At 51.4% G+C, this 27,997-nt stretch overlaps 1 protein-coding gene and 1 long non-coding RNA gene across 2 annotated transcripts; one reads left to right on the top strand and one right to left on the bottom strand.

Moving 5' to 3' along the window:
- Nucleotides 1-27: 27 nt before the first annotated feature.
- Nucleotides 28-26,266, top strand: LOC133340348 (E3 ubiquitin-protein ligase znrf2-like). Its single transcript, XM_061548488.1, has 4 exons — nt 28-811; nt 19,901-19,996; nt 23,643-23,748; nt 25,426-26,266. Exons 1-4 carry the CDS (start codon nt 184-186, stop codon nt 25,481-25,483), a joined length of 888 nt encoding a protein of 295 aa, XP_061404472.1. The 5' UTR covers nt 28-183; the 3' UTR covers nt 25,484-26,266.
- LOC133340347 (uncharacterized) lies at nt 5,304-6,827 on the bottom strand. Its single transcript, XR_009754893.1, has 3 exons — nt 6,708-6,827; nt 5,836-6,126; nt 5,304-5,439 (listed from the first exon to the last, which is right to left on the bottom strand). It is a non-coding gene; the product is annotated as an uncharacterized LOC133340347 (long non-coding RNA).
- Nucleotides 26,267-27,997: the final 1,731 nt, after the last annotated feature.

Raw genomic sequence — 27,997 nt, 5'->3', positions numbered from 1 at the left:
CTCCCCTCCCTCCCTCCGTCCCCCTCCTCCTCCTCCCGTGTGTCTTCTGCGAGCTGCGTGCGGAAGAGCGGGCCGGGGCCGGAACGTCGCCCCTGCGCTCCGAGGTTGATGGCTGCGGGCGCGTCGATGACTCGAGCGCGGTGATGGGACGTCCCGTCGGCCACGCCGCTCGCTGTCCGCGGCATGGGGCTGAAGCCGAGCTCTGACGGGCGAGCCCGGACCGCCTCGGGGCCAGGGATTGCGGGGGTCTCGGGCCACCAGCCCCATCCTCTCCATCACCCCCACCAGCCACACCAACACCACCACCAGCCGCATCATCATCACCATCACCACCACCATCAGCAGCAGCTGCAGCCGCCGCCGCCACCGCCGCCGGCACCACCGCACGCGGGGCTGGCGCTGGGGCGAGCCGTGCTGGGGCCGCACAGCCCGGGGCTAGCGCGCAGCCAGGGACCCGGGCAGCAGCAGCTGCTCCTGCACGCGTCGGCGAGGACTCGATCCGGCGGCACGGGCAGCGCTCCCGACGTCAGGCGCAACGCGTCCATCCCCATCCCCGGGCGGACGGCGTCGTTGGCAGCAAGCGGCGGTGCCAACGGGCGGCAGGGAGCCGGAGCGAGCCCCGGGGCCCACGGGCATGGGAACGCGCATGGACACGGGGACACGGGAGCGTCGGGGTCCGCGCAGCACGAAGACGCGGGGGGGTCTGGGCGTGCGGGACGGCGCGCGGGGAGCCGCGGGTCGGCGAGGAGGGACGAGGGCGCCTCGCTCTCTCGCTCGCTGCCCTTGCACCTCAGCCCCAGGATATTCGGTGGTAAGAGCGCTCGCTGCGGCTGCTGCTGCTGCTGCTGGTGAAGGTGGTGCTGGTGGTAATAATTCTGATGGTGTCGATGATGCCATCACACATCTACGCGGAGTCAATGAGGACATGCGTTGCGTCACTCGCAGACAGACCTCCCCTGGCTGCACACAGTTGTGCCTTGCCCGTAACACCGTATGCTGCGTTTGTTCATTCATTCATTCACTCACGTACGCATTAGTTGGACGCGTTAATGCATTCCTTCACTCGCCATTACTGTCCATTAATGTAGTCGTTCATATGTATATCAGTTCTTTTGTTCAATGTATTCACGAACCGTTCAGTCATGTATGCCTCGAGTCGTTCATTCGTTCAGTCGTCTCTACATCCACCGACTCACCCGTTACGTCTCAGGGTGTCCGTGAATGGGGTCGCTTCGTCTGCTCGGCCTGACCTTGATCACGCGAACACGGCCGTGATGCGAACACGGCCGAGGCAATCGCCCTGCACTATTCAGGATGTGCGGTCCGTGCGTGCGGTGGCGGTGATGGCGATGGTGGTCATGATGCTGATGATGATGGTGGTGGTGGTGATGGTGATGGCCCGAATTGTTTGCACACTCCACCGGATTCTGGCCTAAAATATCAAATTATTGATGAGCAAACAAGCCGCGAGTGTAACCATGTTTACATGAGTGGGCGTGGGGGGGAGACGAAACAGTTAATATTCTTAGGTTTTTTTCGGTAAAGTCACGTAGGTAAAAAATTAAAATTAATAAAAGTAAAATAAAATAAAGTCACAAACCGTACCTCTCCATAACAAAGGCTCAGCCTTTTGTTATGCAGTCTATTCTTAGTCTTAAGCCTCACCATACCATATTAATAAAAAGTGTGCCGTACTTGGCCCTTCCCCTCTTCAACCATTATATATACGGAGTGGTAGTTCTTGTAATCTCTCATTTACTTGATACAGCTGTCGTGGCTGTGACGGTTCCACCTGAAGACGGAAGCTTGTGTTGCCTCCGAAACGTCGTGATTTTTATTTTATTTTACTTATATTAATTTTAAATTTTTACCTACGTGACTTTACCGAAAAAACCTAAGAATATGAATCCTTGCAGTCACGAAAGCTTCAAATCTAGAAACAGTTAATGTTAAACAAACTTTAAACAAATCCTAACATGAATAGGCAGACGATTAGCCTCCTTCACGCGCCTGTCCCTTCACATACAACGTGCACAATGTTTTGTTTCGCAAAACCCATCAGCGACACGGCCTTTCGGGGAATAAACCTTCCGGCAGCCCCGCCTGGCTGCCAGAGGGGGTTACGGCAGCCCTGCCCTGCCGATGAGCAAGAGGACGGGCGAACCTTCTCAGCGGTGTCCTCGGCCGTAATGTCGCTGCGTTTATTCACGACGCGTGGCCCGCGGTCAGCCGCCCATCCGACACTCTGATCGCAGCATGAGCGCGAGGCAGCGTCGTCTGTTCCGACTCGATCGGGGCCGGCTGATGCACCAGGGCTCTCTGCTGGCGCAAAGGCTCCGGACATGTGAACAGTCGTGGAACACGGCAGGCGCGCCGCGCACACGTTTGCGGGCTTACTGGACGAGAACGAGCTCTGTTCGCGTGCGAAACGCCACGCTGGAGCTTTAGAAGCGAGCGGACGTGCTTGAGATCATCACCGCGTCGATGTGCGCGTCCGTGCGTGCGTGCGACCAAGATGTGTGGACATCTGTCGAGGCCATGCGGCTACACCTCGTTTAAGTGCCGCACTGGGTGTGAGCGGTTTTATTGGTCGGGACGGATACGTTGCAGGCGGATATGCGACGTTGTTTCTGTATCGACCAACTCGCAGTTGGCTGTGTTCAGAGCTCGCAATCGCTGTGGTTAGAGCTCACAATCGAAACATATAAAGGGGCCAGGTCTGGGGGTGGACTTCGTCTTTCGTGCGTCTGGCGCGGTGGTGGATGGTGGGTGGGGTGGTCAATAAATCAGGTACCATGTTGTGGCAATTTGACAACGGTGGCGATGCTGTGTGGTCAGACTGAGATCCACGTCGACGCGGATCTCCCCAGCACTGCGCACTGTTAATCGTGGCCTGCTCTCCCCCGCCACATCCCCGTTGAGCGAGTCGCACCTGGGAGTTGAGAGTAAAAATACCGCCGCGCGCTGGAGAGAGAGAGAGATGGCGAGAGCCACGCGTCCGCTCCCATGTGGTGCAACAGGTCGCTCATCGCCAGGGCCTCCATCATTATCATAATTATCCATAATAGAGGTTTTTTCGGTTAGATCGCATAACACCCCCTCCCATTTCCCCCCAAAAAAACCGTCTATTATGGATATTGGTCGCGAAATCCTAATTGTTAAATGATCATCATTATTGTAATTAACTTATTTACATTATCTAGAAATGCGACACGGAGCCGTCTGGCTTTTTTCAGTAGGGTTGGGTTTTTTTATTATGAAGGAAATGTTCAGCTCTTTTAATGATCAGTGTGTATTATACCAGTGGAGGAGAATAGCGGAGCTGTCCGCGACATGGGGTTTTGCGCGAGGGGGCAACACTCGATCCCCGTACAAATGGATATTATTACTCCTGGCTTTCAAGTACAATTTACTAAACTAGAATTTCGATGGCCCAGCTCCTCCGGAGGGCTTCCACGGCGCTTGGCGCCTCCCCCGTCGCCCCCACTGATGTCCTCTTCTCCCCGGCCCCCACCCCCCATGTGTGCAGATACTACTGACTCTATGGTATGTCGGGTGTGTAGGCATATATGCCTACCAAATAAAAAAAAATTTGAGCGGGAGCGAGGTGAAACATTTTGGGGGGGGGGTACATTTTTGGAAACCTGTTGGATCAACTTTTTACCCCCACATCTGGGGGGGGGGGGTGGGGGGAGGGCGATAGGGTTCCACTTTCTATAACTTTTTTATTCAGGCCTTCTGAAAGGCTATTATAATTTAGTTGACGGATAAACGGACAAACGGAACGCCGGGGTTTTATAACAGAAGTGCGGTCTCACCCTGGAAGGTGGTGCTTTCACACCGGATCACTCGAGGCACATTTGTCGCGGGTCCCTATAAAGCATCACGTGCTTAACGTTTAAGGGCCATAAATGTTAATTTCGCGTTCCGTAAGAGGAGTTCGAAATTCTATTCCCGCGCAGCAACACGTTCAGGAGCTAAATGGCAATGTCGAGGTCTGCTGGCCACGAGGAGAGGGCTTCGGGAGAGAGTTCTTGTGTTTTTAAATCCTTTATATTAAGTTCACTTGCTTGCGCGCTTACGACCGTGCAAATCTTTCGGTCGTGTTTTAACCCACTTCCCGTGATCCAATCGAGCTGACATTTTGCACACAGACTCGTTGTGCGTGACAATTTATTTTCGTGAAAAAAAATTCCAAAATTTTGCACTTTTTTGGATTTTTTTTAAATATTTCATTTAAAATACCAATGTGATAAAAATGAAACTCTTACTCAAGAAAAACAGAAATGAATAATAAAATAAAACCGATGCCACGCATATAAAGGATTTATAGTGAAAAACTTTGTTTTTACGGGTTACATTTTGTTGTTGTCCCTCTTTTGTTAAAGGAGCGTAGACTACAGAGGTTCACTCCACGGCCCATAGTTTGTGTTGCATGGCCACAATCCCACGACTGTGGCTTGTCTTTAATGCATCTCTTTATATATATCTCCCATGGGTCTCTGTGTATCTCGATGGGTCTCTGTGTATCTCTATGGGTCTCTGTGTATCATCACGAGTATCTCCATGTGCCTCTATCTGTTCACTCTTGTGGCCCATAGTTTGGGTTGCATTACCAAATTGCACGACTGTGGCTTGTCTTTAATGCATCTCTTTATATGTATATCTCCCATGGGTCTCTGTGTATCTCGATGGGTTTCTGTGTATCTCTATGGGTATCTGTGTATCTCCACGAGTATCTCCATGTGCCTTTATCGGTTCACTCTTGTGGCCCATAGTTTGGGTTGCATTACCAAATTGCACGACTGTGGCTTGTCTTTAATGCATCTCTATATGTATCTCCCATGGGTCTCTGTGTATCTCTATGGGTCTCTGTGTATCTCCACGAGTATCCCTGTGTGCCTCTATCGGTTCACTCTTGTGGCCCATAGTTTGTGTTGCATGACCACATTCGCACGACTGCGACCCGTGCCTTTCATTTCCCGTGAAGGAGATGTCACACGTCGGCCTGGTGATGCTCTGACGCGGTCAATGATTTCCACCGGTGACGTCAAGGAAGAACGTCTGAGAAGTTCAGTGTAGGCCTTAGAGGTTGAACTTTCGGACCTTAAGCGAACACGAAGTCAACTGGCAGCCAAAGCCGTGCAGTGGGCAGACGCAGGGCCTGGAGAGCGATCTTCACTCACCCCATGGCTCCCAACGTCAAGTCCCATCGTGGCAGAGGTTGGAGTGCCTCACTCAACACAACGTGTCAGTAACACCGTGGCCTTAAGAGGTGACGGTGTTATAAAAAGTGGCATTGCGGGAAACGGTCTCTTATTCACAAAGACCTCGAAACAAAAGATGAATGCTGCATGCAGTGGAGTGGAGTGAGGGGGGGTGTGTGTCGAGGCAGAGCTCGGCGCGCCGTGCAGTCGCACCATCATCTGGACGCGCCATCTGGAATAGAGCAGCGCAGAGTGAGTGAACGAGTGCTGCTAGATGCCTCTGGTGGGCATGGTGGTGGTGGTGATGGAGGGGGTCGGTCACGTGATGCGCATGAGCTCATCGCGCGTGTATATTTAGCCGGACAGGCTGCTGGAATCTCCCGTGGCGACAACGTGGAGGCCGTGGGTCGGATTGGAGTCTCGGCGTGCGCACGGCAAGCGATTCCATCACACGTTTCGTCTCGTTGGCACGCTTATGGCTCACCGATTGAGTGACTCGTTGCACGAGACGGTAATATGGCCGGATTGGCAAAACGTTGCATCCAAAGATGTTCGATGGATTACTCCTCGTTCAATTCCACGCCGATGAGATGTTATGTGTGTGTGTGTTTAACAAACAAAAAATCACCAATCATCGCACGCGTGGCGTCGTCCATCGGGACAATTTGCGCGTGTCCCGCAAGTGGCGAAGGTGGCGAAGGTGGCAACGGTCGAAGCGCCTGGTGCAACCCGCCCCACTTATTGACGAGCGCGCGTGGATGATGTAGGACGGCGAGCTGACAGCTGCAAGTGTCGTGTCCCGGAGACGAGCGCTGATTGACTGCGGTGTCGGCTCAGCGTTGTTGATTAAATTCCACATCGCGCGCTTCTCGTGGGGCGCTTACGGGTGCTGAAGGTCAACTTAAAGCAAGAGGAGAAGCTTTGTCGAGGTGGGGGGGGACAAGACAAGGGGGGGGGGGGAGACGCGTTACACTCTTTTTGCACGGTGCAAAAAAATTAATGACGTTTAACCTGCCGCGTGCTTTTCTGTTCGGACAAACAATAGAATAAAGCCACCCACCCCTACGGTGGCAACGCCGTTGCAATGGACTGCACTGCAAGCGATATCACGCGGTGGCAGGGTGCGGATCTGCCGTTCCATATTCTCTGACTGCCCAGTGACTCTGTGTGCTGCGGGGGAGGGAGGGAGTGGTGGGGAGAGTCGTCCGTCCTGCCGTTGAACGATGCGCGTCCCGCGTAATGATGTCTGATGACTGGAGAGTTTAGTGTTTCCCTCGCAAGCATCATTTCTGGCCTCGATGAGCGAGACGCGTGTCTAGACGCGTGTCTAGGAGTGGAGGGAGGGTGTGGGTGGCTTTAACCCTCGTGGCGTTGCCTTGGCACCGGCGAGGAGTGGATTGTGGGCTCCGTGCCGCTGCCCCGCAGGGCTCGCCGGCATATGCGCCCTCTTTTTGCCCGTTGGAAGAAAATCGTCAAAAGGCACCGCGGGGTTAATCGCACCTCGCGTTTACACTTTCCGTCGAGTGTCGAAAGCGTTGACCGCACGAGCTCCGTCGTTTGTCTGTCGGCAATTGCAGTAGAGAGTGTTCGGACGTCACTCTCGGAGGGATGATCCGGCGTGAACGAAACTCAACTGCGTGGAGTTGCGTTGCCGTCAGGGACTGGCAGTGCCAGATTAAGCGAGTTGCGGGGCCTGTGGCATATGTTATGAAGGGGCCTTGAATAAAAAAAAACACGTAAATATTAAAACACGCATTTTTTACTTGCACAGTAAAGTAATTATATGTTTTCATTTGCTATACAGTCAGATAATACGACAAAATTCTAACCTTAAACACCCATTCGTTCATAAAAGTTGAAGGCGGTATCTAATTATAATAGCCCAGGTCTGTCCTTCTGTCATTCTGTGACTGTGATTAACGCCCCCTGAATGATTGAAGTGCGTCGCGTGACCGCGCCCCCCCCCCCCCCCCGCGGATTGGTTAAAGTTCGTCACGTGACCGCGAGCTGCCCACTTCGTGTTGTGGTGCCCCCCGCACCTCGGAGGCACGAGAAGCAGCAACATGACGTCCACAGCGTCGGAGACGCAGCCACGGAGAGCTGACGGTCGATCCACTCACACACAGCTCACTCATACACACAGCTCACTCACACTCACTCACGGCTCACTCACACAGCTCACTCACTCACACAGTTCACTCACACACAGCCCACTCACACAGCTCACTCACACAGCTCACTCACTCATACTCATACACATGTAATAATCCTTTTGAGACGGCTTCGGAATCGGTCCTTTTTATTTCCACTTCCACAATACACTTTACTCACACACTCTCCGTTGCTGGCAGACAACAGAGAGCGGGCAGACTTCACACCAAGTTCCCACCGCGCACGTGGCACCCAGAGCCCCCGTACGCGCGTGGCTCTTGCTCTGCTCGTTCCCCAGTTTGCTCTCGATCGTTCTCTCTCTCTTAATCCCTTCGTCACGTGGTACCCCCCAGCCAATCCTCCGTAGACAACATTGACCATTCTCGATGGTTCCCTGTTCAAGTTCAAGTTCATTTATTAGGTATAGCCCTGTGAGCCATTCAGCTCTTGAATCTGGTGCAACCGCAACAAACAAAAAACAAAAAACATGAACAAAAAACATCTTAAAGTGAATATGTGACTAAGTGCAAACAGAAAATCCAAGAAAAGACAGCAAAAATATTGCAGAAAAAACACCGTACACCAACGCTGTGTGCAAAAATCTCAGTGGGATGCAAGTCAAACAACAACAACAACCACAAGACAACTTAGATTAAGGCCATCAGTCTAACTCTGTACTACAACAACACAAACATGGCTAAACCAATACACTTTTCGAAATCACCAAAATAAAGCCATGAAAGCAATGAAAAAGCAATCATAGGAACTGTGACGGAATTTTCACAATAAATGGCATAAACAACATGTACTACCAAAACCCTGCAGCCATAGCTGGCTGCATGAGTCACTCCACAACAGCAGGAGCATCAATCGGAGTATTGTAAATTTTCAATGCACCTTTAAGATCAGCACACTAAATCAAAACACAGGTCATACTTTGTAGCGATCATCCAGAGCGAAACATTTTATTTTAGGTCACTGAATAGCACTGGCAGCTAGGGGTGTACAACTCCTCTAAAGCAGTTTTGAGTGAAGATCTCATAGGTAGTGACTCAAGTTTCAATTTATTTGCAACAGCATTCCAGACCCTGGGGGCATCAATAGCAAAGGCCCTTCCTCCAGTATATGTACGGCAATAGGGAATATTAAGCTGGTAAATGAGTGTAGACCTTAGGTCAAATTTGTTCTTTGAAACAGAGACGAGATCCAGCAGGTAATCTGCAGATTTTTTTGCAAGTACATCATGAATAAATAAGATCTGGTGCACAAGCCGTCGAACATTCAGAGATGTTAAGTTTGACCCAATGTAGAGATCACAGTGGTGAGTCCTATATGGGCAGTTCAATGCAAATCTTAAGGCCAAATGATACATTGAGTCAAGCTTCTTCAGTACAGTACTTGGGGCTGATTTATACACAATGTCACAGTAATCAAGTAGAGGCAGTACGGTAGCTTTAATCAATTCCAAACGGAACATAGGAGGGAAGCAGTGCTTGTGTCGATATAGAAAACCAATTTTAATTTTTGTCTTTTTCCCAATATAATCAATGTGATCTTCAAAATTCAGTTTTGAATCCAGGATGACCCCAAGATACTTATAGATCTTGACTTGCTCTATTTGATCATTATTTAAGGTATGTAATTGGGGAAAAATAACTTCCCGCTTTAGTCCTGGTGAGAAGCATAGCACCTTGGTTTTGGCAGGATTTAGGACTAGTTTAAGAGCAACTAGCTGATGTTGTAGTTTGTTGAAATCACTCTGGAGCTTAGCAATCACGTCATCCGGAGAGCGGCCAGCAGTAATTAGTACCGTGTCATCTGCAAAAAGATTTACCCTGGAATAATCCAGTTCAGTGCCCAAGTCATTTACATAAAGAGAGAACAAGAGGGGGCCGAGAATGGAACCCTGTGGAACCCCTTTTGTTATCTTAACACTGTTTGACCTCCAACCCTCTGTGAATACAGTTTGGGTGCGAGAAAAGAGGTAATTTTTTAACCATTTTACTGTGTTTTCGGAAAAACCGAGGCAACTTATTTTACTAAGCAGGATGTTGTGGTCTACTGTATCAAAAGCTTTGGACAAGTCAAGAAAAAGACAGGCGCAGTACTGCTTATTATCAAGGCTACTGTAAATGTGATTCAGAGAGTCTAATGCAGCAGATGTGGTGCTGTATTTTTTTCGGAACCCAGATTGTTTTAGATGTAATAGATTGTTGGCGGACAGGAAACTGCTAATTTGGTAGGTCAATAATTTTTCAAAAATTTTCATCAACGGGGACAAAATTGAGATAGGTCGGTAGTTATTTGGATCATCTTTAGGGCCCCCTTTGTGAAGTGGACGAACATAGGAATGTTTCCATTCTAGAGGAACTGATGCTTCTTTGATGGACAGGTTGAAAATATGGGCTATAGGTTTGTATATTAGGTGACCAACAGTTAGTAGAGCAAAGACGGGAATACTATCTGCTCCGGTAGAGGAGGACCCTTTGAGGTAGGACAGTTGTTTCAGAACATTACTTTCGTGGATTGGCTGAAAACTAAATTCGCTTAATGTTTGGACAGGAGTGTAGGAATTTGCATGAGCAGGGGTGACTCCCAATACATTATCAAATAGGGTACCAGCTTCAGAAAAATGAAGGTTAAAATTGTCAACTATTTTTTGGGGATCTGAAAAATATTCCCCATTTCGGTTAAGCTGAACGGGCAGATGATCTGTTTTGGATGCCTTTTCGATACATTTGATTGTTTTCCAGAAAATCCTGGCATTTCCATGAGATTCAAGGAGAGTGGAAGAGAAGTAGTTATTTTTTGCATGCCGTATTTTTTTTGACGCATATATTCCTTAAAATCCTGTATTTTAGCCAGTCATTGACCAAATTACTTTTCTGAGCACATGCCCAAGCCTTGTCCCTAGTTTTCATGAGCTTTGTAATCAAAGGATCAAACCATGGTGGACGGTTGCCTTTAGTTTTAAATTTAACCAACGGAGCATGTTTGTTAAGAATTTGGAGAAACGTGTACCTGAAGGTCTCCCAAGCCGTAGTCAGGTTTGGAATATCACAGACCTTGTCAATATCCGAGTGAAGCACATCATTAGTAAATGCCTGAGTGCTGAAGTGTCTCATGGAGTGCTTCTCAACCAATTTAGGGGGGGCTTTGGGTCTGGCTGATGATCTCACCCCAAAAATGAAGGAGTGATCACTAAGGTTATTACCTAGAACACCAGTCAGTGCGAAATTGTGAGGGGCATTTGTCAATAGGACGTCAAGCAGAGATGACTGTCCCGGATTTTTTAGGTTGGGTCTTGTGGGGACATTTATTAATTGAAACAGGTTAAATTCATCTGCAAAATTTGTGGCCACGGCCGGCGGGTTTAGCCAATTCCAATTTAGATCACCCACTAAAACTATTTCACCTTTAGGGAGACCCCCAAGAAGCTCTCTCAGTGCAGATGCAGCTTCAACATCCTTCCCACTAGGCGGTCTATAGCAGCACACTACCAATATGTGTTGATTATTAGAGAGAGTTATTCTGAGAGCCAGACCTTCAAAGCAACATTTTTTAAACAAGGAGTGAGCTGGTGAACATGCAATAGTATTACGAACATAGATGGCAATTCCACCTCCTTTAGATCCTCGGTCAAGCCGAAAAAGATTGTAGTTGTCAATCGTAATCTGCAAGTCATTGACGGCAGGAGTGAGAAATGTTTCTGTCAATCCCGGGACCACGCCTCTGATCCGGCTCCCCATTAGCTGGGGCCCCGAATGGCCAGGCCACTCCCCCCTGCTAACACGCCGCTATCACGCAGAGGCCATGTTCCCTGTCTCAACCCTTATTGGCTGCAAAGCAGGACCGGCAAGCCAATCCCCACGTGAACCCTCTATGGCTGTTATTATACACACACAGCTCACTCACTCACACTCACTCACTCATACACACTCACTCACACTCACTCACTCATACACACTCACTCACACTCAACAACAACAACCGCCATTCGCCACTAAGTGGCGGTGACGTCACCACGACGCTTGTGCCAGGCCATGTTACAACTTGAGGCCACGTGAAGTGTCGAACGCCCGCTGGCAGGAGGTCACGGGGCAGACCCAGGTGCCACGGGTCAACTGACCGAGATGACTGAGATGACTGGCTGATGCACCAGCTGTGCCCCCTACTGTACCAACTTGCTGTGCTTTAGCCACCCGGCGCTCCGCTCGTTGTTGTGAGCGTCGCTCCTCCGCTCTCCGTTGTTGTTGGAGGGCGACTGCCTCCAACTGCCCAGTAGCGTCCTTCACGAGCCTCCTCCACAGAGGCCGATCTTGACACCGCTGGTACCAGTCATCGGCAAGTCCACTCAGCTCCACGTCCTCCTGTACCACATCACTCCATCTCTTCTCTAGCCTGTGCCGCGCCCGTTTAGCCCCCTCGATCCGGCCGAACAAAAGCTGTTTAGGCATGCGGTGGCTGGGCATGCGGGCTACATGACCGAGCCAACGCATCCTTGCCTGCCGGAGGAGCTCACCGATGGGACTTTGCCCAGATCTTTCAAGGATTTGTGAGCTCCTCACACAATCCAGCCTGGTTAAACCCAGGATGGATCGTAGGCAGGCCAGCCTAAATGTTTCCAACCGGCGAAGATGCTCCATTAGGGAGGTCCACGTTTCACAAGCGTAGAGAAGGGAGGGAATGACTGGCCGAGAAGACCTGAAGCTTCGTGCGGAGCGACAGACCAGGTAGCTTCCACACAGCGTTACACAACCAATGAAAATATATTGCCGCTCGACTGATTCGGAGTGAGACCTCTGCTGTTAAACTGGAGCCGGTCATAAGCACACTGCCCAGGTATGGGAAACTCTCCACTCTCTCCACTACTGCCCCATCATCGATTGGGAGTTGTGGGGGTGGAGTGTCCGATGGTACAAAATACCCAGGCAGGTGCTTAGTTTTGGTGGGGCTGATGGTAAGGCCCCACCTCTTAGTGGCACGCTCCAGTCTCAGCAGCAGCGTCTCCAACTCCTCTTCTGAATGAGCAGCTATTACCAAATCATCGGCATACATAACTTGGTTGGCCAATAGGGAGCCATCCCTTGATCGCAGACGGCTCTCCCAACAAGCTCTGCGGTCCTCGACATATTAAGATGTTTTCAGCCAACGAACGAGTGCTTATTATGGATTGTTAAACACTTCCTGAGGACAAACTCATGCCGTTGAACAGAATGACAGAATCCATGCATATCCCCGCTTGGTCTTCCTCGTGTCATGTAGCACTTGCAAGAGTGAGTGCTTTGACAACAGCTCTTGTGTTGCCGTGCTCACAGTGGCTTCACTGCACTATTCCGCCTTCTGCAAACATCCATGCATATCCCTGCAATCCCTGTATCTGTGCATCCCTGTACATCTCTCCACATCCCTGTCCATCCCTGTATATGTCACTGCATTGATTGCAGCAGGTGAAAGGAGGGAGCTGTGGAATATTTATGTTTTTTTGGTTACCTTTACAAATAAGATGGAAATTATTGGATATTGTCTTAGAATACATTACTTGAAACTGACATTGTATTTACATTAGTTTACCAAGATGAAGAGGTAAAATATGCATTTTACCAAAAGACAGACTGTACTGCAGTTTTAGTCCACGTCCTTAATTATAATTGAGTCGTCGTCATACTGATTCTATCATCATAGGAAGAACCAATAAATTATAATATTATAGGTTGCTACTTTACACCATGTAACACTTGAACGCACACAAGGGAGGCAATTGATACTTCATACGATGATGCAGCTGCACTCCGTCGTATAACGCTACCCTGTTATAGTGCCACAACTACATACACCCAGCCCACTCACTCCGTGCAAGGCACCAACACCTCGTGTGGCCACTGCCACCGAGGGGCCTGGTGACCAGCACTGGGCCCTCACCGCTCGCCAGGGCCTGTCCACCACGCGGGCACGCTTCGTGACCACCACGTCATCGCGACGCTAGGCCAATACACTCACCTGGCACCCTCACCAGACACTCGGCACTCACTTTACCCCACTCACCTGGTGACACTCAACACTCACTTTACACCACTCACCTGGTGACACTCACCACTCACTTTACCCCACTCACCTGGTGACACTCACCACTCACTTTACACCACTCACCTGGTGACACTCACCACTCACTTTACACCACTCACCTGGTGACACTCACCACTCACTTTACACCACTCACCTGGTGACACTCACCACTCACTTTACACCACTCACCTGGTGACACTCACCACTCACTTTACACCACTCACCTGGTGACACTCACCACTCACTTTACACCACTCACCTGGTGACACTCAACACTCACTTTACCCCACTCACCTGGTGACACTCACCACTCACTTTACCCCACTCACCTGGTGACACTCACCACTCACTTTACACCCCTCACCTGGTGACACTCACCACTCACTTTACACCCCTCACCTGGTGACACTCACCACTCACTTTACACCCCTCACCTGGTGACACTCACCACTCACTTTACACCCCTCACCTGGTGACACTCACCACTCACTTTACACCACTCACCTGGTGACACTCACCACTCACTTTACACCACTCACCTGGTGACACTCACCACTCACTTTACACCACTCACCTGGTGACACTCAACACTCACTTTACCCCACTCACCTGGTGACACTCACCACTGACTTTACACCACTCACCTGGTGACACTCACCACTCACTTTACACCACTCACCTGGTGACACTCAACACTCACTTTACCCCACTCACCTGGTGACACTCACCACTCACTTTACCCCACTCACCTGGTGACACTCACCACTCACTTTACACCCCTCACCTGGTGACACTCACCACTCACTTTACACCACTCACCTGGTGACACTCAACACTCACTTTACCCCACTCACCTGGTGACACTCACCACTCACTTTACCCCACTCACCTGGTGACATTCACCACTCACTTTACAACCCCTCACCTGGTGACACTCACCACTCACTTTACACCCCTCACCTGGTGACACTCACCACTCACTTTACACCCCTCACCTGGTGACACTCACCACTCACTTTACACCCCTCACCTGGTGACACTCACCACTCACTTTACACCACTCACCTGGTGACACTCACCACTCACTTTACACCCCTCACCTGGTGACACTCACCACTCACTTTACACCCCTCACCTGGTGACACTCACCACTCACTTTACACCCCTCACCTGGTGACACTCACCACTCACTTTACACCCCTCACCTGGTGACACTCACCACTCACTTTACACCCCTCACCTGGTGACACTCACCACTCACTTTACACCCCTCACCTGGTGACACTCACCACTCACTTTACACCCCTCACCTGGTGACACTCACCACTCACTTTACACCCCTCACCTGGTGACACTCACCACTCACTTTACACCACTCACCTGATAACACTCACCACTCACTTTACACCCCTCACCTGGTGACACTCACCACTCACTTTACACCCCTCACCTGGTGACACTCACCACTCACTTTACACCACTCACCTGGTGACACTCAACACTCACTTTACCCCACTCACCTGGTGACACTCACCACTCACTTTACCCCACTCACCTGGTGACACTCACCACTCACTTTACACCCCTCACCTGGTGACACTCACCACTCACTTTACAACCCCTCACCTGGTGACACTCACCACTCACTTTACACCCCTCACCTGGTGACACTCACCACTCACTTTACACCCCTCACCTGGTGACACTCACCACTCACTTTACACCACTCACCTGGTGACACTCACCACTCACTTTACACCCCTCACCTGGTGACACTCACCACTCACTTTACACCCCTCACCTGGTGACACTCACCACTCACTTTACACCACTCACCTGGTGACACTCACCACTCACTTTACACCACTCACCTGGTGACACTCACCACTCACTTTACACCACTCACCTGGTGACACTCACCACTCACTTTACACCACTCACCTGGTGACACTCACCACTCACTTTACACCACTCACCTGGTGACACTCACCACTCACTTTACACCCCTCACCTGGTGACACTCACCACTCACTTTACACCACTCACCTGGTGACACTCACCACTCACTTTACACCCCTCACCTGGTGACACTCACCACTCACTTTACACCCCTCACCTGGTGACACTCACCACTCACTTTACACCCCTCACCTGGTGACACTCACCACTCACTTTACACCCCTCACCTGGTGACACTCACCACTCACTTTACACCCCTCACCTGGTGACACTCACCACTCACTTTACACCCCTCACCTGGTGACACTCACCACTCACTTTACACCCCTCACCTGGTGACACTCACCACTCACTTTACACCCCTCACCTGGTGACACTCACCACTCACTTTACACCCCTCACCTGGTGACACTCACCACTCACTTTACACCCCTCACCTGGTGACACTCACCACTCACTTTACACCCCTCACCTGGTGACACTCACCACTCACTTTACACCACTCACCTGGTGACACTCACCACTCACTTTACACCCCTCACCTGGTGACACTCACCACTCACTTTACACCCCTCACCTGATAACAATCACTTCCCAGACACTCACCACTCACTTTACCCCACTCACCTGGTGACACTCACCACTCACTTTACCCCACTCACCTGGTGACACTCACCACTCACTTTACACCCCTCACCTGGTGACACTCACCACTCACTTTACACCACTCACCTGATAACACTCACCACTCACTTTACACCACTCACCTGGTGACACTCACCACTCACTTTACACCACTCACCTGGTGACACTCACCACTCACTTTACCCCACTCACCTGGTGACACTCACCACTCACTTTACACCCCTCACCTGGTGACACTCACCACTCACTTTACACCACTCACCTGATAACACTCACCACTCACTTTACACCACTCACCTGGTGACACTCACCACTCACTTTACACCCCTCACCTGGTGACACTCACCACTCACTTTACACCACTCACCTGATAACACTCACCACTCACTTTACACCACTCACCTGGTGACACTCACCACTCACTTTACACCACTCACCTGGTGACACTCACCACTCACTTTACACCCCTCACCTGATAACACTCACCACTCACTTTACACCACTCACCTGGTGACACTCACCACTCACTTTACACCCCTCACCTGGTGACACTCACCACTCACTTTACACCCCTCACCTGGTGACACTCACCACTCACTTTACACCCCTCACCTGATAACAATCACTTCCCAGACACTCACCACTCACTTTACCCCACTCACCTGGTGACACTCACCACTCACTTTACCCCACTCACCTGGTGACACTCACCACTCACTTTACACCCCTCACCTGATAACAATCACTTCCCAGACACTCACCACTCACTTTACACCACTCACCAGACACTCACTTTACACTACTCACCTCACACTCACCAGTCACTTTACACCACTCACCAGACACTCACCACTCACTTTACAACACTCGCCTGATCTCACTCGCAACTCACCAGACGCTCACCCTCACCAGACACTCGCCACGCATCACACTCCCAGCGAGGAATGACCCGGCACTGGGGGGCAGTCGACTCAAGCTGTGCCGAGCTGCTCGACTTGGCCGGAGCGCACAGAGGTCGATGCTGCAGACGAAGAGGCCCGTCCATCTCCCGTGTTCACCTCGCATGGCCGCAGCTGGACTCGACGATTAACGAATCGTGTTGGACGTCGGGGTCATTCCGAAAAAAACACGGGTTGTTGTTAAATGGGTTGTTGGTAAATGGATTGTTGTAATAGATTTTTACCCTTTTAACTGGTACAAAAACTGACACCTTTATACACGGCATCATGTTTGCAATAAGGCCTTTTGGCGTCATCTGGTCCAACCCATGTGAGACTAGGCTCTAAGGAAAGCTGTCTCGGGTGTGGACCAATCAACTTCAAGGACAGTGCACATTATCAGAGTTATGTTTTTTGTTTGCATTATGACTGCAGGTATTGTGGTCTATGCAAACATGACTCCTTGTAAAATGAGGTGTCAGTTTTGTTGCCAGATAGAAGGGTAAAAAATCAATTATCGAATCGTGTTGGGTCATTCGGAAGCCTCGTGGCGCCGTTTCGTTGGCGCGATTTGGCCGGCCGGGGTGGACGGGGTTGGGAGGGGGGTAGGGACATCCTCGCCGTCTTCTTGGTTCTTTCGGTAAAGTCACGTAGAAGGGAAATAATAAAATAACAAAAAGAAAACATAATAAAATACAATTCTCACGACGTTTCGGCCACAACGCAAGCAGCCGTCCTGCGTTGTGACCGAAACGTCGTGAGAATTGTATTTTATTATGTTTTCTTTTGTTATTTTATTATTTCCCTTCTACGTAACCTTACCGAAAGAACCAAAAAAGATGAATCCCTGCAGTCACGAAAGCTTTAAATCGAAATTTAAAAACACCGTCGCCGCTTCGTGTTCCTGCTACGGCGTGCGCAGGCACCCAGCGTACTTTCCCACGGCACCACTGTGCGCTGCCTGACTTGTACAAAGATGCCTTTCTGGATCTGGAAAAATAATCAGAAGTGGGCTCCACATTCCTGGTGGAGCAACTCCAAGCGCTTTCCACGACGCTGGTGACCTCTCCCATGCAACCACGCGACCTCCACGGGGTTCCCGAAATCAAGCGAGCGAATTCACGTGATGAGCCTCTTCAGTGCACAATCGGACGGTATTATATATATATAAGTCTTGCTGGCCGGATGCCTGACATTGAGCCGGGGTGAGGCGCACTGACGTTATACGCTGTCACGCTGCCATATCATCATCCTCATACTATCATCAGCGGTTAGCGCGCTGCACGATGAGCCTGAAGATCCGCGTTTGATTTCCGGCCATAGGCAAACTTCGGTAGTGAATAATATTCTGAACACCCTCTTCATTGATCCACGTTGACCAGCGTGGTGAAGTATGGTCATATAACCCCCCCCCCCCCAAATGACCTGCGCGTCTTGCAGAGGTGGTGCTCATCCAGCTGTGCATTGACAAAAGGGCTGCACGGCGTGGTGATCACCGCTGCTCAATTGGAGCGGGAGCACAAGTCAATGCTTGGTTGAGGTGCCAGAGCTTGGACAAAGTCGTCACCCGCGTCCGCGTGCGTTCACGTCCATGCCTCCGCGTGGCTTTCACGTGAAAAAATTCACCCCGGGCGTGTGCTGGGCCCTCCCGCGCGCTGGTAGACGTTGGCTTGAATAACGGGAGGCACTTGCCAACCATTAATGCGATAATTTCTCTTTCAGCCTCGGCTCGTGATCGATGTTGTGCCCCCCCCCGCCCCCCCCCCCCCGCGCCGTCCCGTGGGTGATTCACGGCGCGTCGATGTGGAGCGATCCCCGGCGCCCCGGGCCTCATTGCTTCGTTATGCGCGACGCCTGCCCGCATTTATTTTCTCATCGTGGATATTGAGGAGAGTCCACGCTTCGGATACGTCACGCCCCGGAGTCCAGAACGTTGATTAAAAAATAAGAGTTCAGGGACACTGCAACTGCGCGACACATTCGGGTCTTCGCGCTCGCGTTTCCAATCCCATCAGCGGCAAACGTTATCCGCGAATTCCTTGACGTTGCACAAATCCCATGAAAAACCCGTGGCATTTTTCGGCACCGCGTGATGACAACTCACGGATTTTATTTCAGGCCACAGCGAAACCAGGGCCAGGGAGGATCGCGTGTCGTCATGGCAGCGGTTTGGTAAATTTCGTGGCCGGCATCCCCAGGGCCCCGTCTCTCACCGCCAGCTGTCGTCGTCTGGACGACTTCACGCGCCGTGCAGCAGCTGACAGTCGTCGCGCATCGATCTGGAAGATTCACTTCACGTGCGGTGGACAGTGTGACACTCTAGTGTGACGCATCCTACTCGTGTGTGACACTCGGATGTGCTAAGCATATTTAGGAAATGTTCGCAAGCAACAGCGCAACCTAGGCTGGGTTCCAGCGAGCCGCGGCCACGACAGCGACCGCAGCAGCAACCGCTCGCCATGAATTGGCTGGAGAAAAAAAACATCTTAAAATAAAAACCCAATGCAGGATCTTCGTGAAAAAGAGTCACATGATTCAGGGTGGCTTTCCTGGATAAATAGCTACACTATTGTTCAAGGGCGTGCGGCGTGTATGCGGTATGGTCGAAGCCGGACGGTCCATCCGTGTTCTGGTTTCAGGAATTGATTCGTCGCGAGCTCTGATAGTGCTATCGCTGCGATGAATTTTAATCAAATCGGGACGGTCCAGGGATCGTCATCCGTGATCTGGTGGCAGGAATGTATTCGTAGCGAGCTCTGGTACTGGCAATGCTGCGGGAACTTCATCGCAGCACCGCTGCACTCTGGCGACAACAGCACCGAGTGCCGAGCGACAAATACATCGGGGGAGTTTCTTTTTGTTGTTTCTTTTGTTCTCTCTCTACGGAAAAGGTGGCGACCCTGGGCTCGTGCTTGCGCGTGTTCACCCTCGCAGGGTTCAAGTGCCCCTTGTGCTCCAAGTCGTTCATCGCCGACGAGATGGAAGCGCACATCTCCCTGTGCCTGGCCAAGCCCCGCATCACCTACAACGGTGAGACGCGTCGCACCGAATGCGGTCCAGGCCACCCCCGGCACACCCAACCACGGGGGAACCGATGCACGCCAGGATTCCATGGCGATCATCGGTTCACGCAGAAGAACAATTCCCCAGCAGCGCGTGTCTCAACTGGTTCCAGCCCCCCCCCCCCCCCCCCCCCGTCTTCTCATTCCAGATGAAAACAACAACGAGTGAGTTGGGTTTTTACGGGCAACACAACCTGCACACGTAACGCGTGGACGCGCACGTGCGGATTGTGACGTGGTAATTGACGTATGCAAATACAGTGCGATGTACGGAGGCACAGGCTCGAGTTGGAGGCAACACGTTTATTTAACAGCTCCCCAACAGGGTAACTAACTCAACGTGCACTGGTTCTACTGCTAAGCGATAGCTACACAGTTAACTATGTGAGCAGCGGGTTAACTGCACGAACGTGCCAGTCAGTCGACACGCTGCTTGTCCCACAATGCCGAGCGAAGACCGAAGACGACGAGACGAAGCACCCTGGGTTGATTCCACAGACGAGCCCCGATCACTCCCGGGACTTCCTCTCGATCCCGTTCAGCTTGGACCCCCCCCGCCCTCGGCCCCGCCCCCTTCCTAGATCTTGCCAGAAGGCTCCCGGCTCGCATCACGTGCCCCTCGGGTCCCCTTGCTACCCCTTGCAGGTGACGTCCCCTTTCCGTATTCATTCTAGATTCGAAGCTTTCGTGACTGCAAGGATTCATATTCTTGGGTTTTTTTCGGTAAAGTCACACGGAGCAGCACGTTCGCACCTGCTCACCTCCAACCCTTCAGCAGAACCATCCCTCCCATGGTCCGCTTCCACGGCAAGCCATGTCTGCTGATAGAGAGCGACGTGTATCAAACCGTGGCAGCAGGTGGCGCCAACCACCATCGTGGTTCAACTCAGTCACCACACCAACAGCATCGTGACACCATGAACGTCACCGCACACGGGCGGCAAGCCACACGAGGGTTTGTATGGTTCTCTCTCTCTTTCTTCGTACGATCAGAGGAAACAAGAAGATGCTCGGTGTAGTCGGCACTTTGCTTCGTTTATCATTTCGTTTTTTTTTGTTTGTTTTTTCCAATGCTTTGCTTTATGTGCCCCCCCCCTTTTTAAATGAAAGATTTCACAAGATTTTCTCTCCCTCTCCTCCCTCTCTCTTTTCTCTCCCCTCCCTCTCCTCCCTCTCTCCTCCCTCTCTCTTCCCTCTCTCTTCCCTTTTCTCTCCCCTCCCTCTCCTCCCTCTCTCTTCCCCTCTCTCTTCCTTTTTTGTTCTCTCTCTCACGAGGCTCCTGCACTGGGTTTTGTATTTTAAGATGAATCTCATTAAAATGTATAAAGGGGGAGGAAATCGAAGCACCCTGGAGAAAGCCCACACATGCTCCAGGGGGCAACAGTCTACCCCCGTACAGATGGAAACAGATGGCGATTAAGTCCCACTTGCTATACCGCCTTCTCCAGGCGAGCACAGGGCATGGTCCCACCTCCATGTCCACGGGAAGGGAGGTTTCACAACAACATCTGTGCGGTGATCCACTAACACTTGCTGCTGCTGCTGCCCACACAATGTTGGATCACTACAGGCAGCAGTCACGTGCAGCGCAGCCACCACCACCGCATCGATTCAATCTCATCTAACGGCTGTACGAGTGTGGAACAGAATGCAGTTTTGCTGGCTGGCTGGCTGGACGTCATGTCCGGAGGGAGTGAGCAGTGCCGGATTAAGCTAGTGCGGGGCCTGTAGCATATGTTATAAAGGGGCCCTAAATTTTAAAATAAATTAAACACAAAAATGTGATTGTGTTTTTTCATTTGCTATACAGCCAGATAATACGACAAATCGCTAACCTTAAACACCCAGTCGTTCATAAAAGATGAAGGCGGTGTAGTACTATAGTAATAGAGCAAGTGCAGAATCGCTGAACCGGAATTGATAGCTTGAAAGCAAGGCCGTAATTATAATATCTATTGGGGGGGGACATCCCCCCCCTAATATACAAATATTCTCAAAATGTCCCCCCCCCCAATATATTGCTATAAAATAGATTTCTGTATATATGATTGTGGTTATGGTTGTACTTTATTAATGCCTAATCTCTGCCATTACATACAATGAAACAAGACAAGGTCAAAAATAAAAAAAACAGAGCAATGTAATACAATACACTATTAGACATTATTGTAAAAAAAGTCCATCCTATGTGTTAGTGAATTTTTTAAAATTTAGGCAGGAAATGGCAGGAAATTAGTTTTCAAATTTATATTTTTTTTTTTCTGGGGCGAGGGACCCCCAGACCCCTAGAAGATTTGGTCCCCCCCAATGTTGACTCCATGGCTACGGCCTTGCTTGAAAGCATTTAGCGCAGGGCCCTTGTAAGTACGGGGGCCCGTAGCTACTACATATGTAGTAGTAGCTACTACATATGTAGTAGCTACTACTACATGTGTAGCTACTACTACACGTGTAGCTACTACACGTGTAGTAGTAGCTACTACATGTGTAGCTACTACACGTGTAGCTACTCCACGTGTAGTAGCTACTACTACACGTGTAGCTACTACATGTGTAGTAGTAGCTACTACATGTGCAGCTGCTACACGTGTAGTAGTAGCTACTACACGTGTAGTAGTAGCTACTACACGTGTAGCTGCTACACGTGTAGCAGCTACACGTGTAGCTACTACATATGTAGCTACTTGTGCTGCTGGGATAATGCGGCACTGGGAGGGAGCGATGGACGATCCCGTTCAAAGGACGTACGTGCTTGCTAGTTATTAACATAAAATAAAATAATTAAGTGTTTTTTTCTTTCTCGAAAAAATCAACGAAATTCGTCGTCTGCAGTGTGATTGTCATGGTTGCTACGGCGCGTTGGCCGTGTACCTGGAAGAAGAGGCATTCCACACGCGCAGAGCATGCAGCTCCGCAACGAGCGGTCGGCGTGCAGTGAACCTGCACAGAGAGAGAAGACTCCTGCACAGAGTCGGGGCGAGCTTTGGCTTTCTTATTCTTAGCTTTTTTTCGGTAAAGTCACGTAGGTAAAAAAATTAATAAAAGTAAAATACAAAATAAAATAAAAATCACGACGTTTCGGAGGCAACACAAGCTTGTGTTGCCTCCGAAACGTCGTGATTTTAATTTAAAAACATTTTTACCTACGTGACTTTACCAAAAAAAACCTAAGAATATGAATACTTGCAGTCACGAAAGCTTCAAATCTAGAACTTTGGCTTTCTGGCCACTCTTGCAAACGACGTTCCGTGTTTGAACAAGTAACTGACATCTCGAGAGTTTGTGGGAGTGAGGAGCGGTGGTGTGACGGTTAGCGCGCTGCGCTACGAGCTTGACGACCCGAGTTCGATTTGCCGCTGACGGCCAACGCCAGTGACAATTATGTGAACTGGTCCTGGGCCTCCCCGAGGTGGACTCAGCCTCAAATGAGTGCCTGGTGCCGTGTGTATAAAACATCGCCACGAGGGAGACAAAGATCTGCTGGGCGTGGTACTGGCCACCCACCGCTTCGTGTGCCGTGCCGGCCTTCAAATGTGCTCGCTAACAGCAACTGGCCCCAATATTATGTGAAAGCGTAAAGGCTATAACGGGGATTTTTTTGTGTCTTTTTTAAGATGATGTGCTGAGTAAGCACAGCGGGGAGTGCGCCATCTGCCTGGAGGAGCTGGAACTGGGAGACACTATCGCCCGCCTGCCGTGCCTCTGCGTCTACCACAAAGGGTGATTCACACCCACACTCTCTCCCGTGACGTCCACTCTCTCCCGTGACATCCACCATCTCTCCCGTGACACTCACCTTCGCCCGTGACATCCACCATCTCTCCCGTGATATCCATATCTCCTGTGACATCCACCATCTCCCGTGACACGTGCCCTCACCAAATCACTCTTTTCGAATCACACAGCAACTATCGCCCCCTACTGCCACAATAATGCGCGTTTGCAGGACAGATGATGAGTCACCCTGTGCCGCACAGGGGCAGCTGACACTGGGGGTGCTCTTCAAATGTGTTGATGAGATGTGAGATGCCCCGGCGTGCAGGAGGTAGTCTCTGTGACACACTGGAGGTAGTCTATATGAAATACTGGAGGTAGGCTCCATCAAACACAGCTCAAGGTCATCACGGACACTGCCGAGCCGCGCTCACGCCCGTGCCTGGCACTCCTCACGTGGCAGGCGCCCTGCACAGACTCCACACGCTCGCTACTCTCCACTCCGAGCTCAATGTACAGCTCGTACTGTACATACATCTTCTCTATTGCCCCTCATCTTGCTCTTGCCACCCCTCGCCCCTCCACTCCTTGACATCCCTCCCTAATCCCCTTTATTCATCCCTAAGTGTCGCTCGTTCCTCAAGGCAGGTGCGCTCCTGCCATCTAAAATCAGTGTTCTATTCTGCCCCCATTGTGTCAGCTATGCCAAGCCTTGAGTGAAGGCGCTCCATTATGAATTAGATTATATTGTATTTATTATTGCTGCGCTTTGTCTACCCAGAAAAGCCTCACCGAGTCTCATTACTTCTTTTTTTTGCGAGGTTCCTGACAAGTTTTTCGCTGCTGTGTGCCATCCCAGTTGAGTCATTTGCAGGGACACTTTCAGCATCGTGCGTGTTTTATTAGCCGACCTTACCGGCAGCGTTCTAACCTTCACCGCAATAGCTCTTGTGTTAGTGTAATAACACGCTGGAGACGGCTTGTGGAATTGGTCCTTTTATTTCACTTCTTGCAGTTCACAAACACTCCCCGTTGCTGGCAGGCAACGGGAAGTGGGCAGACAGCTACCAGAGACCCACCGCCACGTGGCACCCGGAGCCCCACTCGCGCGTGGCCCCTCTCTCTCTTCGTTCCGTGTCTGACCACGTGTCTCTCCTCTCTCCTCTTATTTAATGCCTGGGTCACGTGGTACACTCCAGCCAATCCTCAATAGCCTGCGCCGAATGTTCCAGATTCCCCATCAACTCCCGGGACCACGCCCCCGACTTGTCTTCCCATTGGCTGAGGCCAAGACCAACGAAACCAATCACCTAGCTGACATCCCGTGATCACGCCGAGGCCATGCTCCCAGGCTCTCCCCCCATTGGCTGTAAAGCGGGACCGGCAAAGCCGATCACCCCGTGAATCCGACATAGGCTCTTATTACATTAGGTCCCCTGATCAGTTAAATAATACAAAAGTAACCACAGGGGGCTTCCATACTGCGCGGGTTTCGACGGTTGTGCATCGTCGTGCCGTTACTGCGTGTTCTTCGGCACGATGTCCGACGTTTCACCCCACGTGCTGGGAGCTACTTCAGGAAGAAGCTCGCGCGGTGCAACACGAATCACGCGCCTGAGAGTTGTGCTGCTGGCTTCGTTGCGTGGGTGACTCCATGCTGCCCTGTGCTGCTCTTCCTTGCAGCTGCATCGACTCCTGGTTTGAGATCAACCGCTCGTGCCCCGAGCACCCGGCCGACTGAACGACTCGCCCAGGACGTGCAGGGTGGAGGGTGGAGGGGAGGAGGAGATGGGGGTGTGGAGCTCAACTTCTCTCCTCGCCACCTGAACCCAAGCTGCAAACGACGAGAAATCCCTGCTGCCACCGTAACGGAACGATGGCGCGGGCTGCCGGGATGCCCATGGCTTTCGGGCGGCACCCCGTCGCTCGCAAAGCGCGCGCCGCCCTTTGTGCATTCAGCACAAACCACCAGCAGCTCCTGAAGAAGTGCACTGTGGTCCTCTCGGCTGAAGGCTGCCCCCCCCCCCCCCCCGCCTTAGCCGTAGCGACGTTGTCCAGGCAGTGCGGGCGTAGAGATTGCGCGGGCTGCATCACTCCGCGCCGTTCGCTGCCTCACGAGTTCCACAACTGTGGACGGCAGCGCTGGGTGTGCTCCCTGTGAAGAGAGGAGTCACGCGGACTTTCTTGCTTCCATGGCAGTCCCTGATAACGCAAGCCGGGTCCACCTCCACCACCAACAACAACAACAACAATTGAAGCGTATCCACCTTGAAATATTCAGAAACATTGCCCGTACATTCGTGATTTCCGATCGCCGACCCGTGTCAGCGAACTGGGTGAGCAGGCGGCAGTTCGGGTAGCGGAGCCGACGGCGACACCAGCGAAGGGGGCGGGGGGGGGGGCACTCGGGAGCGATGAGGAGCGTCCGTGCTGAGCTTGCACGAGCGTTCGCTACACCGGTTGATGCTCTTAGCAGTCATAACCTGCCTGCCTGGCATATTACAAACCTCAACGCTGTCGTCAATAGCAACACCGTGGCCTTACAAAGGCAGCGTATATAATAGGCGACGTTTCGGGCAGTGGCCCCTTCGTCATAGCACATGCATGAAGAAGGTCCATTGCCCGAAACGTCACCTAATATATACGCTTCCTTTGCAAGGCCACGGTGTTGCTCTTGACGACTGTGCCGAGGGTTTTGTTTAGCGTGCCACTGGCGATGCAGCAGCAGCAGCAGCTAAATCACGAAATAATTTGCTTATTTATCGACTCATTTTAGTTGACGATCTCACACTAATTATTCAAAGTTGACGATCGAACAATAATCATTCAACCGCGGAGGTCAGCGGTCGCTGCGACAACCCCCGTGTCGCGCTCACACTCGCCGTGCTGCGCTGCTCGCGGCGTCTGTCTCCCATTGCGGGTGATGGCCGGCAGGGAGTGGCCCGGGCCTCCGTGGGCCCTGTGACCCGTGCCTCTGTTTGTCGCCCTCCGCCAGAGGTCGCAATCGGGTACCCGATACCCGTACCCTACCTGATACCCGGCTACCCGTTTGCGACCCTGGTGCGGCCGGGTACGGGTACGGGTAGACCGTGAGTCACTGGTGAGTCACCGTTTGTCACTCATTTCCCAACGTCTTGTCTCTTCTCACAATTCAAGTTCCTAGAATCAACCCACCCGCGCCTGCAACGTGGCTTCATCCCAGAGGTCGCAATCGGGTACCCGATACCCGTACCCGGCCGGGTACGGGTAGCCGGGTATAGGGTAGGGTACGGGTTTCGGGTACCCATTTGCAACCCTGGTGCGGCCGGGTACGGGTACGGGTAAGGAATCAAAACCCGTTTGTGACCTCTGCCCTCCGCGGACCGCCGCGCCCACACTCACCGCGGATGTTACAGTGGCAACTCGCCACCCTATATTTTTTGTTGAACCGTTATTTTTGTACTTTTTAAATTTGCTTCTTGTTTCACGAAAGAGACAACGTCGAGGCCACTCCGCTACAGTTGCGCACCCCCCCTCCACCTCCTCCATGAGCGTGTGGGGGGTGGGGGGGCCTGGGGCGTGTACCAGCGGCGCTTCACGCGGCCGGTTCGATTCCCACTCCACGTGGTGGTTGCACGGGAGATTGAGCGCCGTGTCCCAGCAGCCCGTTGACTTGCGTGCGCCGCTTTCAATTTGCTGGCAGAAGAGAGATATTTACATTTGAGGCATATTCAAAGGCTTTATTTTTTTTAGACGCTAAACTACTTCGAGTCTCGGAGAGCACTTAGTCTTCGATTGCGCGACAGAGGCTGGGACACAGCGTGGTTGTCACACCTATCAACCCCTGATCAGTGCCTACCTTATTACAGGCCAACTCAGACCTTATTGGTCACCCCGAGCCCTTTATAAATCTCAACGTGCATCCGACAAAGTCCCATCACAAGGGAGAAACACAAACAAATAGACAAACACATTTTGTGCTGCCCGTATTGAAACGGCTTTACGCCGTATTGACCTGAAAACTCAATTTCCCCGTACAAGAATACGGGGTAAACCGTGTGGGTTGACAGCTATTGCGTTGTCGAATGCGGATTATCCCCTAAGAGGCTTTGCTGCAGCTACAAAATCGTACACCCGACGAAATCACCGATCAGAGATTTCCCCCCCCCACGCTTCCCCCCAAATATTAGGGAGAAAGTGGGCGTGGCTTTGGCCGAAGGGTCGCGTGTTTGCCCATTTATGGTCGTTGTGGATCGTTAGTCGCATCGATTCCGCT

The sequence above is a fragment of the Lethenteron reissneri genome, chromosome 9 (assembly GCF_015708825.2).
Source record: "Lethenteron reissneri isolate LAM-NWPU_2019-01 chromosome 9, ASM1570882v1, whole genome shotgun sequence".
In the NCBI taxonomy this organism is placed as follows: domain Eukaryota; kingdom Metazoa; phylum Chordata; class Hyperoartia; order Petromyzontiformes; family Petromyzontidae; genus Lethenteron; species Lethenteron reissneri.
Note: the sequence above shows the minus strand (reverse complement) of the source record. Positions and strands in the feature narration are given on the sequence as shown.

What these genes read in the sequence shown, in the direction of transcription:
- LOC133340348 (XM_061548488.1), top strand. Translation starts at nt 184, where the DNA reads ATGGGGCTGAAGCCGAGCTCTGACGGGCGAGCCCGGACCGCCTCGGGG. An exon ending in CAGCCCCAGGATATTCGGTG is followed by an intron (nt 812 to 19,900) that starts GTAAGAGCGCTC and finishes TCACCCTCGCAG; the next exon opens with GGTTCAAGTGCCCCTTGTGC. An exon ending in GCCCCGCATCACCTACAACG is followed by an intron (nt 19,997 to 23,642) that starts GTGAGACGCGTC and finishes GTCTTTTTTAAG; the next exon opens with ATGATGTGCTGAGTAAGCAC.